The sequence below is a fragment of the Stegodyphus dumicola genome, chromosome 5 (assembly GCF_044657685.1).
Source record: "Stegodyphus dumicola isolate Sdum_Otavi_A_Nest chromosome 5, ASM4465768v1".
Taxonomy (NCBI): domain Eukaryota; kingdom Metazoa; phylum Arthropoda; class Arachnida; order Araneae; family Eresidae; genus Stegodyphus; species Stegodyphus dumicola.
The window spans coordinates 200,949,917-200,965,273 of NC_140772.1; the positions used below are offsets into that span (position 1 = coordinate 200,949,917).

General features: G+C 33.0%; 1 protein-coding gene across 1 annotated transcript in view; it reads right to left on the bottom strand.

Annotated features, from left to right (window-relative positions):
- Positions 1–3,561: 3,561 nt before the first annotated feature.
- Positions 3,562–15,357, bottom strand: part of LOC118202524 (soluble calcium-activated nucleotidase 1) — a 28,992-nt gene continuing 17,196 nt past the window's right edge. The window contains exons 3-4 of the mRNA XM_035374711.2: positions 12,458–12,661; positions 3,562–4,056 (exon numbers count right to left, since the gene is read on the bottom strand). Coding sequence (XP_035230602.1) covers positions 3,686–4,056; positions 12,458–12,661 — 575 coding nt within the window. The 3' untranslated portion in view covers positions 3,562–3,685. The remainder of the gene's footprint in view (positions 4,057–12,457; positions 12,662–15,357) is intronic.

The window sequence follows — 15,357 nt, forward strand, 5'->3', positions numbered from 1 at the left end:
AACATTCAACAATTATAATAGACACACATGGGAGTCTGAAGGTCTGAAACAGCGGTTGCAGAAGACACAAAAGAAATGGGTTAATAGGGGGTATGGTCCCGTCTTACAGCCATACAGGCCTCGCAGTGTGGTGTCATATTGGAAATAAGGCAGTTTATCAGTGCCTGTGGCAATTGGTAAACTGCCCACTTATTCAGAAGCGCTATTTTCAGTTCCTGGATGGTTTTTGGAGGGGGTTTGCAAGTTGCAATCGCCCTCCCCAGAGTGTCCCAGACATGCTGTAATAGGGTTGAGGTTTGTAGACCTGGCTGGCCAATCCATTCGGCGACCGGAAGAGCTGCATATGGTCTCGCGTTATAGTCCTGTAAGATGAACTTACGGGCCCCACTGCACCCCGGAAAAGACGAACATATAGCTTCAAGACCTCGCACCAGTCAGAGAGCCTCTGTCAAAGATGTGGAGAGGTGTGCGGCCATCGAACATGATGCCTGCCCATACCATTACACCGCTATAATTGTTGATTTTGCGGGCATTAGAGGGTAGGTAGTGGGTCCCTGGCTCTCTCCATATGAAAGTATGGAGAGAATTGGTGTTTAGGCTAAAACGGGACTCGTCGATGAACAGAATGGTTGCCCATTGCTCCGTACTCCAACCACTATGCTGCCTGTGCATGCTAATTGGACTCTTCTGTCCATAGACATGGGCAGGATGCAAACAGATGGTCTTCTGGCAAACAAATCTCTCTCATTCAGTCTTTTGGAAACAATCACCCTTGTTACATGGGTTCCTGTGGTTGCATACGGGTCCCAAGAGAGCTGAGAAGCTGTAGCCCCTCTGTTACACGTCGCTAAAATGGACAAATAGAAATCTTCTCTGACCGTCGTGGCTCTTGGACGACCTTTCCCAGGCTTTCTCTCGATGGATCCAGTATCCTGGAACTGTTTCCATAGGTTACACACGACACTGGACGTTAAATTAAACTCTCTGCATTTATGGACTTGCGATTGTCCTGCCTCTAGTCTCCCCACAATTCGCCACCTCATCCCATCATCTAAACGTTGATCGTTACTCATTTTTACTGTTCTGATGTGAATTTAACTGATTGCTGCAAGATAACACCCAGAAATTTGCCAAGGTGTGCTCGCGAACGCAATTCGTCTTGCCCTCCATGCGCTTATAACCTGTTTTTCTGCTGGCTCCACCTACGTGTACACTTACGTATTTGCCATACAAAATATGCATTTTTATCTAGAAGCAATTGTTTTCCCTTCAGTTTAGTTCTTTTCATGCAATTTAATAAAATATGAAAATTCTCTTAATTTATTTCACCAGTGTATATTGCACACACAGATGTTGAAACCCTTAAGTAGATTATTTTCTTGCTCCTAAATTCAACTTCAATGTTGCACACTACAGACCAAGATATGACCAGGAGCTTGAAGTGTTATGAGAGAATGTAGCTCTTTTTTTAAGTATTTTACAGAATTAAGAAAATCAAGCACTTTATAGACATTTCATTTCTTGATATAATATTAGCGCAAAAATATTATTGGCAGCTTGTTACTGAATTAGCCATCTGAAATTATTTTCAGTATGCTGGTCTAGCAAAGAGTGTTACGGAAATGAGGAATAGTCTTTTGCTAAGCAACTATGAAAAAACTGCATTTTAGTATTTTTAGATTGTGACATGGTGCTTCTGTAATTATTTGATGATGATATGTGAATATTTGAGTGAGACAGATATTGTAACAGAAATCACAATGAAAATTACTGATTCTTAATATTGAAGAAACCCAACACTTGGGATGATAACTCCCCTCAACAGGTGTTAAAGATATGATGCATGTGATTAATGTGTTTTCATTCACACAATTTGTAGAATTGAATACAGATACATTTTTACCTGTAATCTAGATGTTAAGTAAAAGTTAAAGCTAAATTTGTAAATATTTCACATTTTTTAGGTAATAAATGATTATCCATAATTCTAAATATGTGTACTTCAGGAGGAGATATATGTTTTACGGAAAGAGTCTGAACATGACTTTTATGCTAAGTAATTTATAGAGTACAATTAACAACATATGATGAAACTGAAAAGCAACAAAAACAAATTTACTAATTCTGTGTAATAATAATTGCAATTATTATGATTAATATCATAATAATTGCAATTATCATTACACAGAATAAATGATATCTGAATATGATTTTCTTTAAATTAAAATTATTATTCATTACTTTTGGTAGATGTAATACCAGCCCCCCTTTTTTTAGATTCATCGGTTACTTTTTGAGATAAGCCACTTTTAAAATCACACTGGATTTAACAAACGAAACAAACAGTCCCAAGAACTGTGTTATAATTATTAGAGGTTTGACTATATTTTATTAACTTTTTTCAGTTTCAGCATTACTAAACTTAAAGTTTCTGTTTTGCTTCTGTTTGGCCTACTCTCTGAATGACCAATTTTGTTTTCAATACTTCTATCTTCCTGAATTATATATTAAACAGCAAACTTACTTACATTCAATATAATTACACTAATCCTTGTTACTGACTTTCTACCATTTCAGCAAAAAATTATAAGCTTTTGAATACTTATAGAAATCTTGTGTTTTTCCCCTATCCATGTTTCTGAAATAGTTGCAAACATAACAAAATATCTTTTATTTCAAAAACAAATGAACTAAATCACAGCCCTCCTCCCCCCAAAAAAAATCACAGCAAACAAAATACTTCTAGCTTCCTGAATTATATATTAAACAGCAGACTTACTAACATTCAATATAATTACACTAATTATTGTTACCTTCAACCATTTCAGCGAAAAATGATAAGCTTTTGAATACTTATGGAAATCTTGTGTTTTCCCCTTATCCATGTTTCTGAAATAGTTGCAAACCTAACAAATATCTTATTACAAAAACAAATAAATCACAGCTCCCCCCCCAAAAAAAATAATTCACAGCAAGCAAAATATCAGTCTAAAAGAAAGCAGCATTAAACTAGTTTTTTTTTTTTTTTTTTTTTTTTTTTTTTTTTTTTTTTTTTACAGCACTTTTCCCTGGTAATACATTTTATAATTTTCTTTTTCAGCACAAGACTTACAGTATTTCATAATTTTCACTAATGTGTTCATTTTTAAGATTTATATATTTTGTTCTGAACAATTTTACATTAAGAAAAGGTGTAATTCATTATTTTTGTGTTTCTGAATAAATCATTGTAAATTTTTCATTTCTCAGTACTTTTCAGCCAACTGTACTTGATATTTCCTCCCAAATTTCATTCAAATTATTTTTCTTACCTATTTTTCACTTTCATCTCTATTTTAGCATATTCTTTAGGGTATTTATTTGAAAACAAAGAAAATTAAATTTTTGCTTTCCGTGCCATAATGCATGAATTCTGAGAAATGAGGCATTGATTAATTTTTGCTTTCTGTGCCGTTATCAGAAGTAGCTTCATATTCTTATGAAGTTTTCATTACATTTATTTAGAGGAATCAAACATATTTAAAATAAGTATTAAACAATTATAGGAATAAAAAGAAACAATTTCCTGAATCTAATTTTATTTTTGTACACTTTTTATAAATTAAACTCTTTATTTTATTTACACAAATCTGCATCGCAGATAAATAAATATGATTAATTTACATTTTTTTTTTTGTGCTGAGTCTTAAATAAACTCAATACCTTCAAATTTATATGTACCAATTTCAGTTTCAGGTAACCAAATTTCTCCCGTAACTGTAAATACTGTGATAAATGTGGCTATATGGCCATCAGTTTCTTCAGATTTTAAAGCAACAATTACTGAATCTGAGGTGTCAGGAATAAATTTAAAAGAAGAAAATCCATGAGTAGGCACTACAGGACCAATATTTGTAAGAGTTATTTGAGAAAAGTCTTCATTAGCTTTTATAAGTAAGTTAGTTCCCATTTTCTCATCATCTTTGTCATTATATGTCGTCGTACTTGCCCTTCTCGGTAAAAAGAACCATTGTTGATGAACATCACTCCATACAACAGCTTCATGAATCATATAACCTGAAGAATAAAATCAAAAATGGAATATAAATAATTTTTTCCCTTGTAAAATTCGTATGTTCAAAATATACATTATTTTTTTTAAATATCAGATATATGATTATTCTTGTTTTATTTAACATTTAATAAATGACTCCACATGATGTTTACAAAGTCCTCATTTATATGCATTTATGCAATAAAACACATACTGTTATTACAGCAACTTATTTTTAAAATATGCTCCTGAATACAGCATTAAGTTAATCATTTAAAAAGTTATTTTATTTAAGCCATTTTATAATAACTATTATACCATGGCTATCACGATAAACATAAGTTACAACTCTATAATTCAAAATAAGCAGAATGATTTTGCAGCTGTCTTATCAGTTGTATTTCAATGATACACAAGTTTAAGCAGCACAAGCCATACTGTTTCAACTGCCATCATTGTCACTGACTAGAAGTATACCTTAGTGAATGATGAATCTCGGATCTACATAAAAGTGCATTCAGAACAGCTTCGGTTTCAACAAGCAATGTCTCTAATTCTTTAAGATTGAGCGATGTTCTGCCTAAAATATTCTTAATGCAGTTTTGATAAAGCATACCAAGTCTTTTATAAAACCCACCCCATCATGCTGCTTTGTCAGCAATATACATCCACCTGATTCCCTGCGAGGCATATAATTTCTTAACATCTGGATGACTGATTATTTTTCACATATTTCTGAGATTGTTTTCAACTTGAATTTTTTTGCATTATCTATGAAGATTACTGAGCAAAAACTTCTTCGTGTGACTAATCTCACAAGTGCCAAAAGAAACATTTCAGCTGATAGACTGCTGACAATATCAAAGTTCACAGTAAAAGAGTGCTTGCTCACTTTTGCTGTGTTTTACAGCATCCACACACATTTCTGCACATGGACATTAAATATTTTTCAGGACTTTTAAGGATCATTAAAGGAAAACATTAAGGACCTATCAGCAAATGGGAACTGAATAAATTCACACTTTTGTGTCACCATCCTAAGACTAAAACAGATCTGTAAGTAGGATGCATTATTATTAAACATAGTCTAATTTTCAACATAATTACAAAACAAATATAAGAGAAAGTCAACTTTGTAAAATTTATCATGTAACACTAGTCTAATTTTCAACATAATTACAAAACAAATATGAGAGAAAGTCAACTTTGTAAAATTTATCAAGTAACACTAAATATTTTACATTTATAACAGTTGGACAAATTTTAAAGATTAGTGAAATTTTATTTATGTTTTACTAACAGTTGGCTTTATGTTGACTTTTTTAATGTCTCATTTTGTCACACAGTTACTCAGTCTAGAGGTTTAGTAAACAGTGGGCAGATTTTATGAAACCGCACAGGTTAAATGAGAAGTAAAATCATAATCAGCATGATTTGTAACGAAAGCTTTGCTGTTGCCACTGCTGCTGCTTGCCTAATGGGCAAATTTTATTTATTTATTTAACATACACATTAGTAATTTTTCTCCTTTCTATGCTAAAAACTTCAACTTAGGTAGGGGAGATAATGTACATAGTGTAAAGATGATACATATTATTTCAAAAATTAAAGGTAAAAATACCATTAAAAATTGTGCACTCGAGTTTTCTTGCCTGTTGCATAAAGGACAATTTAAAAATTTATCTTTGGACTTGCAGAGCAATGATTCTAATGTATTATTCATAGATTGGCGAATTCTGTAAGCATTTTATTGAGTAATAAAAGGAGAAACACTGCAAAAGAACATAATGCAAAATTATGCCCCTTAATACTAAATATTTTACATTTATAATGTAATACATCAGTAATACAAATACTGATGGTTTTGTTACTTTAAAAATTTTGTTTCTAAGTCAGATTTTCCCCCAGTTTGATGGTGATGACGACATAATTTGTAACCTGAGCACTAAAGGGTAGTCAAACAGAGAAAGAAATTAAATTAATTCTCCTGATCATAATATTGATAAGAAGTAAACAATGTTAAGAACAAACAGCAACTTAAAAATCAAAGCAAAATCAGTTTTCTAAATAGCAACACAAAGAAATTTAGCAATGAAAGACTAAAGATTTTGTTAGTAATCACAATCTCATAAAGTTAAATAAGGAAACCAATCAGAAAAGAAAATTCACTGAAATGCATTAACAATTAAAATAAAGCAAAATATAATGAATTACAAAAATGAACCGCCGATTAAAAAAAATTAGTAGTAGCACACGAACAATCCAAATATGAAGAAGCACTTTAATGATGGATACGAGCAAATTAATTAAAAAAAAACCTAAATTAGCTGAGAATCAATTAAAAGAAAAATGAATGTTTGGAACTACTCTGATATGCGCCCTCAAGTAGGCCAAATTTCTTGCCCCACGTTGCCATATTGCCATCTAAATTTTTTGTCTACATTTCGAAATTTAAGCCTAAAATGTCTCCAAAAACACGGTTTTCGCGAATGCAAAAACCATGTTTTGCACACACAATTTAAGCTAAAAATCCGAAACAAAAACAAAAACTTTAGATAGCAAAACCGTAAAGTTTCTAACCAAAACTATTTGACAAGAGTCCATGTACACAGCGATATGTTTTAACTTCAAAAAACATCTACGAATGGCACAATTTAGGCAGCAAACAAATCTACGAACTACGCACACCTCACTTTAATAAATTAACATAATAACAATAAATTTCAAAGAATACCATGTATACAGTGTTCTGTTTCAACTTTAAAAAACATCTACGAATTGCACAATTTAGATGGTACGCACTAATCAACAAAATAACTAAAATAAATTTCAAACAATTAAAAAAACAACAATAACGACAGAAATTCATACTAAAAAAACAATGAACATAATATTCTATAAAATAAGAACAAGAATAAAATAAGATGTACTTACCATGAATTAATGCTTTTCGAAAAGCAGAAATACCAATTTCATACCGCCTTTAACATGTTGCCACGTAATCACTATCGTATTTATATGACAGCCAGACACACTATCCAGAAAATTCATATTATGGTTCACAAAAAAATAAAATAACAAATAATCACAAATCCGTACTTCTATCATGCACAGCCACTAAAAATAATCTCCCAAACCCTCTTTCCACACCTCCAAATACCCACTGCCCCTCAACAGGATGGCCACGACGATATTTCCTTTTGCCGAACTTCTATTCAACAACTTTCACCATTTTATCTTCCCCCTAGGTTCTCAGACACAGAGCATGACGCGAACCAACAAACTCCACCGAAAGATGTTTCAACATCAACAGGGTTGCCATACAACATGCAATCGCGCCAAAAACCAGCGCAGAACACATATCGCCACATTTGGTGAAATTAGGGCGTATATCAGAGTTGTACCGAATGTTTAAACAATGGATAACTAACAATATACAATAAAAGCTCAAGTATCCAGAAAGCTTGGAAAATACTGAATTCCAAATACCTAATAATTCCGGATAGTTGAGCATATAGAAAATATAATTCCAGTTAGGAAAGGGGGAAATCTGCACTCTAAAATTATAAAAGCAGTCATCTTATTTGTTATCAACTTGAATACCAAGAGACTACATTTAAATTACATAAGATTTAAAACAAAAATGTACTTCAGACAGAAAAGCCAACATATTTCGTAGACCTTAAATACTAAAATAAAACCTCTGATCCAATTATGAAATTCTGCCCAGCAAGAGTGATGGCAGAAATGATGCCGCTTATTCTGGCAGAAGTTTAAATGAATATATAATTCTTTATATAGTTAGATAATACAGAGATACAAATTACAAATGCAACATGTAAAAAAAAAAAAAAAAACCTTAGATTTCGTATTTATTTTTTCCAAAATGTGAGGCTAAACAGAGCTTAAATTATTCTTCACAAAAATTAAACCAGCTTATCAAGAATTAATCGAATTTACATTACAACCAAAACAAATATCTTACGATTGTGTTGTGGCAAAATGCTTATCCATTACTCATGCTAAATCACTATGTTTGTAGCCAATGCAGACATATTAATAGTACAGTCAAAAGTCGTTAATCCGGACTCGTCGGGACTTCGGCGATTCCGGATTATAGATCATCAGTTTAAATCTCGTAAGATGGCATGCAGAAATTCTAAAATTAAAAATATGAAACCGTAATTTATGAAATAAAGAACAATTATGATCTAAAGGGTACCAAAATTTACAAAAAAAAAAAAAAAAAAAAAAAAAAAAAAAGCTTAATATTTATTTGTTTACTTTATTAAACATTTCTTTCAATGTAAGTTGTTTAAGTTGCTTCTTTTTATGTGATAATACTTTCTCTTTAATTCTATAAACAGACATAATTTCTTGTTCAGTTACAAAGTTCCGCTGTTCAAGTCCCGTTAATTGCTGTGCCGAGAATACTGACTAACTCGTCAATCGAAATTTTTTCGTTTTCACCAACCTCTCTGTCACGTTCTTCATGTCTTTATCCATTTTTTGCAGCAATTCCACTTTTTGTTTGTTGGACATCGAAACATACTTTCGTTTTGTAGATCCTTTGGAAGTTCCAGCATCGGAAATTCTATTTGACATAATCGAAAGTTCAAGTTTACTTTTATAAAATTGCTCTTACAGTCTGCAAAAAATAATAAGCGGGATCCAATTCGAAGATTAAGGAACAACGCAATTATTAATATTAACTGAAATAGATAATTAGATAATTTTAGCTTACACCATCCATTATACATTAAACGCGCAGGCGAAAACGTATTCTGCACTTGCGCACACGCATATGCGCAGTAGTCAAGGTCTTACGCGCACGCGTAAAACACCTGTGCGCATGTGCCAACGCGGCGCATGCGCAGAAAGTTTTTAGCTTTGAGGTCCGGATTATGGGTGTTTGAATTAAGGACTTTTGACTGTATTTTAAACTCTACAATGGTGTTACAAATATCTCATTTACAAAATTTTTTTCTAAACTATTCTGATTACTTGAGCTTTACAGTTAGTTTATAGAGAAATTAGGTTATTTTTTAAAGCAAGAGAGATTAAAAAATTAGCAAAGCCTTTGCCAGGAATCGAACCACGGACCTCTGGAATATGCACCCAGTGTGCAGGCCACCACACCATGAAGGCATGCCAAGAAAGTGGGAGAAATACCTTATATACTCCCTCTTTTAAAGGGCGACTGGGGTTTTAGAGGACCCAGAGGGTTAAAATATAGCCTATATTTTAACACTCAGAGGGTTAAAATATAGCCTAATGTATGGCTATATTTTAACCCTCTGAGTGGCACAGTCATGAAGATCAGTATTTAAACAGCATTTATTAATGTAGTTTGTATAATTACTTATTTTAGTCTGCATTTTCATTGACTTGCATTTATTAAGATGATATTTACATTATTAAAAAAAAGTAAGAAAGCAAAATATCTTAAATTATAAGCTAATATATATCAAGTAGCAAAACTTCTGATGACCGGATAAACCCAGTCATAACGCTCAGAGGGTTAAAGCAAGAGAGATTGAAAAATTAGCAAAGCCTTCGCCGGAAATTGAACCGTGGAACTCTGGAATACGTGCCCAGCATGCAGACCACCACACCATGAAGGCATGCCAAGAAGGTGGGAGAAATACCTTATAAGTTGAATGCCCGATAGTCAAGCTTTTACTGTAGTTTTAAATTTTTTTCAAAATTAAGATATTTAATTAAAATGAATAAGAATTAAATTACAGTTCTTAACTTATGCAACTATTAGGGACCAAATTTGAGATGGCATCAGAGGTTATGTGAACATATGTAACTATGCTGCCACTAAAAAATCACATGATCTCTGATGCGATATGCTGCTTTTTTAGTTGACAAATTTCTGGCATTAATTTTAAATGATTTGCCATACAAAACAAAATCTCACCTAAATTGCATAACTTCCATGCTAGGGGAAAAAAAATCGCCAAATTTGGCATGCGGTAGTTTTGTTTTTTGCGCTCAAATATTTATTGAGTATCCATGTTTGTCTACTGCATGGAACCAAGCTGAAATCGAAAGACCTTACATAAGAGAGGGCTTAAAATATGGGAGGCTACTGAAATTTCCATAAGATCAAGTTGGAAGAAAGGACTATTTTCTAACCTCTCATTATAACGGGTGGCCATAATTAAACTGGCAGTGCTCACAGTGTTCTGTAGCATGATCTATTTTCGAGAATGACGCCACATTTTGTAGGAAGATTAAACAAGACGAGGGACGAAGGATTCCGCGAAAAAAAATTTAGTTCCAAAAGTCACCGCTAGGGGAATATTTGGCGCTGTGTAATAGAAAATAGAGTGTTAACAAATGCAAATCAATACGGAAATTACCTTTTATTTTGCATTCAAATGAGGTTCAATGTGGGTGCCGTTGTTGTGGACCACATATTGCATTCTGTGCACAGTATGCAGAAAGCAGAAAGTAACATGTCACAACAGCAGAAAGTAACATGTCTGCAGGAATCTCCCGTACAGTCCGTGATATGTTATCTTTCAACGTAGACATGTCCTGGACCACTCCTTGATAGACCTTGGACTTAAGGTAACCCCATAGCCAGAAGTCGCATGGGGTAAGATCAGGCGACCGAGGTGGCCATGCAGTTGAAAAGTAGCGGCTAATGACTCTTTCTGTTGTGAATTTCTGTCATAGCATCTGTTGCACCCGTACAGCAACGTGTGGAGGGTTCCATCTTGCATGAAAATGATTTCCCCCAGGCATTGTCTTTGCTGAAGTGCCGGAATGACAAAGCTGTTCAACATGTGCCGATATTTCTCTCCGGTAACAGAACAGGTTTCCGGTCCTGTCGGGGTGATGTTCTCATAGAAGAATGGACCTACGATACATTTTATTCTGTATTAATTTGCATGTGTTAACACTCTATTTTCTATTACACAGCGCCAAATATTATTCTAGCAGTGACTTTTGGAACTAATTTTTTTTTCGCGGAATCCTTCGTCCCCCATCTTGTTTAATCTTCCTACAAAACGTGCCGCCATTCTTGCAAATAGATCGCCCTACAGAACACTGTGAGTACTGTCAGTTTTATTATGGCCACCCGGTACATCCATTCTCAAAAGTACAGCCATCCTGTATAAAACTTGGAAGGAGGTGAACGTGAAATCACTATGCACATGGACTCTAGCTATGGAAAAAGAGATCTGTGAAAGTTTCCATTGTCTATGCAAATAGTTAAACATGTATAACACCATAAATTTATTTTATTTATCTGTCAGCTTTTAATTAAGATGGCCAATACCATATGGAAAAACAGCTAAGGTTAACTTAAAATCATGCTTAATACAAGGACAATAAAAAAAAGCACAGGAAAGAGAAGTAATACATATTATAACTAATATAAAAATAATTTCAATAATTTACCTATATTTTCAAGCAGTTTAATTTCGACAACAAGTTCATTTAGGTATGTAAATTACAACAGCTTTTGAAACAACAAAAGTATTTATATTACTCTAGTATTTCAAGTGAAGTCAGGCAAAACAGTAAATTCATGTTCCCCCCTTCTTCCCTGCTGACACCAAGGCATAGATGCTGACATAGAATTTAACTAGATGACAACCCTTACAATATGCATTGCTTCATGAAAAGAATGACCATTTTATTAAATCCAAAATAAATAGAAAATTACATAATAGATTAATTTCAGATTTCATAGGAGAAATAAAGCACCTGAATCATTTAATATTGCCAAAAATACCTGCATCTCCCCATAAATTTGATGATGCCTGAATCTGAAGAGGTAGGAATCGACATGATGACAGGCTCAGCGCTATGCCAATGACATTTATACGCCCTTTTGGACAGCCCACAATCTTTCAAAAGTCTGCATAGGGTATTTCCTGTCAGAGTTAATAAAGCTGTATCTGTGGTTAATTTCAAGTTTTCATACCTGAGATGCTAATTCATCCACTTTATATTTTTCCCAAAAGAGTAAATTCTTTTTGCCACATCCCCATGTGTTTGGTTGGTGAAAAATTAGTTGTCAATGAGTGGCTACTTTTCAGGAGGGTTAGGTGGATAATCCAAGAGTATCATTATTTTTAATGAATGATTTAATAATACTAAAATATTTTGGCTTATATACAATTAAATTAGCTACTGTGTTGGACAGAAACAAGCCTTAAATATTATGACATCATCACGAGTTGACTGTACAACTGATTAAAAATCAGACTTTCCTAAACTGAAATATAATGTTGTTAAATTTTTTAATTACAATCTAGCTGAAATAAAACAAATTATTAACATGTTTAAATACAGACATTCTTAATATGCATGACAATTCAAATTAACATGCATAACAATGTAAATAAGAAATCACTTCATAAAACATAACACATTTCAATAAAGAAATATTAAACTCACCAGGGAATTCAATTTTTGCCACCCTACGTACTGCAAGATAGTTCTGTCTCCAGTCTTTATGCTCAACCTGGCCTATAGGAGTGACAACTTTTACCCACTGAGGATTGAAGTTCACTAACTTGCCTTTAGATGATGTCCATTCTTTCCCCAAACCCCCTACATACAGAAGTTGATTCTTTACAGTAGCCCATTCACATTTGAATCCTGAAATGGTTAATATATATTAATTAAAGATTAATTCTAATATATATATACAGTATACCCTTGTTAACACGAATCTCAAAGAACCAAAAAATCCCAAATTTGTTAAAAAAATTCATGCTGCCTGGAGACTCAAACTTTCTTATACATTAATCATTTACAGTATATAGTTACATGAGAACTACAATACATTTTGTATGCCATCATAAAAAATACTGCAGTACTATATAAATTACAGCACTGTAACTTGTAAAAAATGCATTCATGGATCATTTTTTGATGAAAAATTCCTGTTCATGTATGTTGTGCTTTGCAGATGGGAATGAAAATGGTAATTTCACAGCCAACTGTACTCATGGCTTTCGTAAAACTAGTGGTCAATTCGGATGTTACAGCAAAATGTTTTACAGTGTCAACACAAGTAACATTTCCTGACATGTGGGCAGAATGATATTGTCCTCCTTACTTTCTTCTGATGACTTTTCTTGCACCTTGGAGACAACTGTTTGTACATTAGATTCCTCTGCAGCACTAAACATAACATAGTACTTTTGAAACAACATAACCATAAGTACTTTTGAAAATCTTAGTTAATGCACATGCCACCATGTAAACAAAAAGTTATTCTGATGTGGCTTGAATGATAAGCACATTCTGGACATAAATCACATTACACACATATATGAGTGTGCGATGTGACACATATTTTTATAAACAGCAGGGGCACACTCTCCATATGGTCAAGATAGCGTGGTGCACAATGGCACCAACGGCATAAAAGCGCACATGGTCGCCAACACTTTAAAGGAACTTAAGGTAATTTTATTATTTGCCACTACTGACCAGTGGTGAAAATGCCCTACTCTTATTCCTGTACAGACTCTAAATAGGTGCATTGTTTGCTACTCGGTCAAACATTTTCAGGTTTAAGATTGTGAAATTTTAGGTTTATTCAAATGCTTTTGCGGTCAGTGCAGGTTTATTAATTTTTCATTGCTGTCATGATCATGTGAGTGTACTAACATATGTAAGTCCTGATTTGCTAATATGGTGATGGTGAAAAATAATTCAAAAATAAGTGACTAAGTGAATTTAGCATTATACAGTCAAAAGTCGTTAATCCGGACTCGTCGGGACTTCGGCGATTCCGGATTATTGATTTTTCCAGATTATAGATCATCAGTTTAAATCTGGTAAGATGGCATGCAGAAATTACAAAATTAAAAATATGAAACCGTAATTTATGAAATAAAGAACAATTATGATCTAAAGGGTATCAAAATTTACAAAAAGAAAAAGCTTAATATTTATTTGTTTACTTTATTAAACATTTCTTTCAATGTAAGTTGCTTCGTTTCATGTGATAATACTTTCTCTTTAATTCTATTAAACAGACATAATTTCTTGTTTAGTTACAAAGTTCCGCTGTTCAAGTCCTATAACTGCTGTGTTGAGAATACCGACTAATTTGTCAATCGAAATGTTTTCGTTTTCAATAACCTCTTGGTCACTTTCTTCAGTATTGGAAGCGAATTATAATGACGAGGAACTTGATTTAAATCATATCAAAGACGGAGTACATCGAGATGAAATACTACATTTAGTAAGGAATTATAAGCCAAATAAAATAAAAACATCTGCCCTGAAGGTAAGGATAGTGCTGACAGATGACTTCCAATCCGTAGCGTGAAATTGATAAACAGATTTCGGATTTCAAAACATACTTTCGCTTTGTAGATACAAATTACATATTAGTAAATATATATCGGAAATTCTATTTAACATAATCGAAAGTTCAAGCTTACTTTTATGAAATTGCTCTAACAGTTTGCAAAAAATAATAAGCCGGATCCAATTTGAAGATTAAGGAACAACGCAATCTGCAACATTAACTGAATTAGATAATTTTAGCTTAGCATATAACTCCGTTACACATTAAATGTGCATGCGCACAAACATATTTGACTGTATACAATAATAATTATAATAATGCTTTATTCAACTTTACAAATACTTACATAGTTTCAACTATACATTCAGTTTACCTAATTTTAATAAATACTTAATGGAATTTGTCATGACAGTAACTATAAGACTTCGAATTTGAATTTTCGTTAATATTTTTTATATAAAATGAATAAAACTTTGTGATGCCTAACTTTTAGTGGTTTCATTTAGATGGTCAGAGAATTAGAAAAGAAACTGCCTGATTATCAAAACTTGGTTAACAAGCAAAAATGAGAAGACGACTTGAGAAGAGCAATTTAAAAGCTACCAACTTCTTTTGAGAAGATCACACATTTTCAAGACAGTATTTATACTGATAACAGTGGTTTTACACTTCCATCAACATCAAAGTTGCTATCAGAATTAGAAAAGATCCGATAGATTCAGGTTCTGATACATTTCCGTCTGTGCCATCAAGTTCGATTGAGAAAGATGAATCAACTGAACATGCGTATTTGGCAAAGCATATTATCTCCAACCCAGATGCTAGAACTAGTCGAAAAAGGTCCTATGTGTTATCAAAATAAAACTATGAATTCTAAAAACAGAAGTGGATGTAAACTATATATTTCAGTTGAATTTTGTCAAATGGTGAAAAAGTCTATTGTCAAATAATGAATCATACAACTTTATTACTGCCACTAAATGACAGTAATGAAGTTGGTAGCAGACAGCTAACTGATACAGAAGTT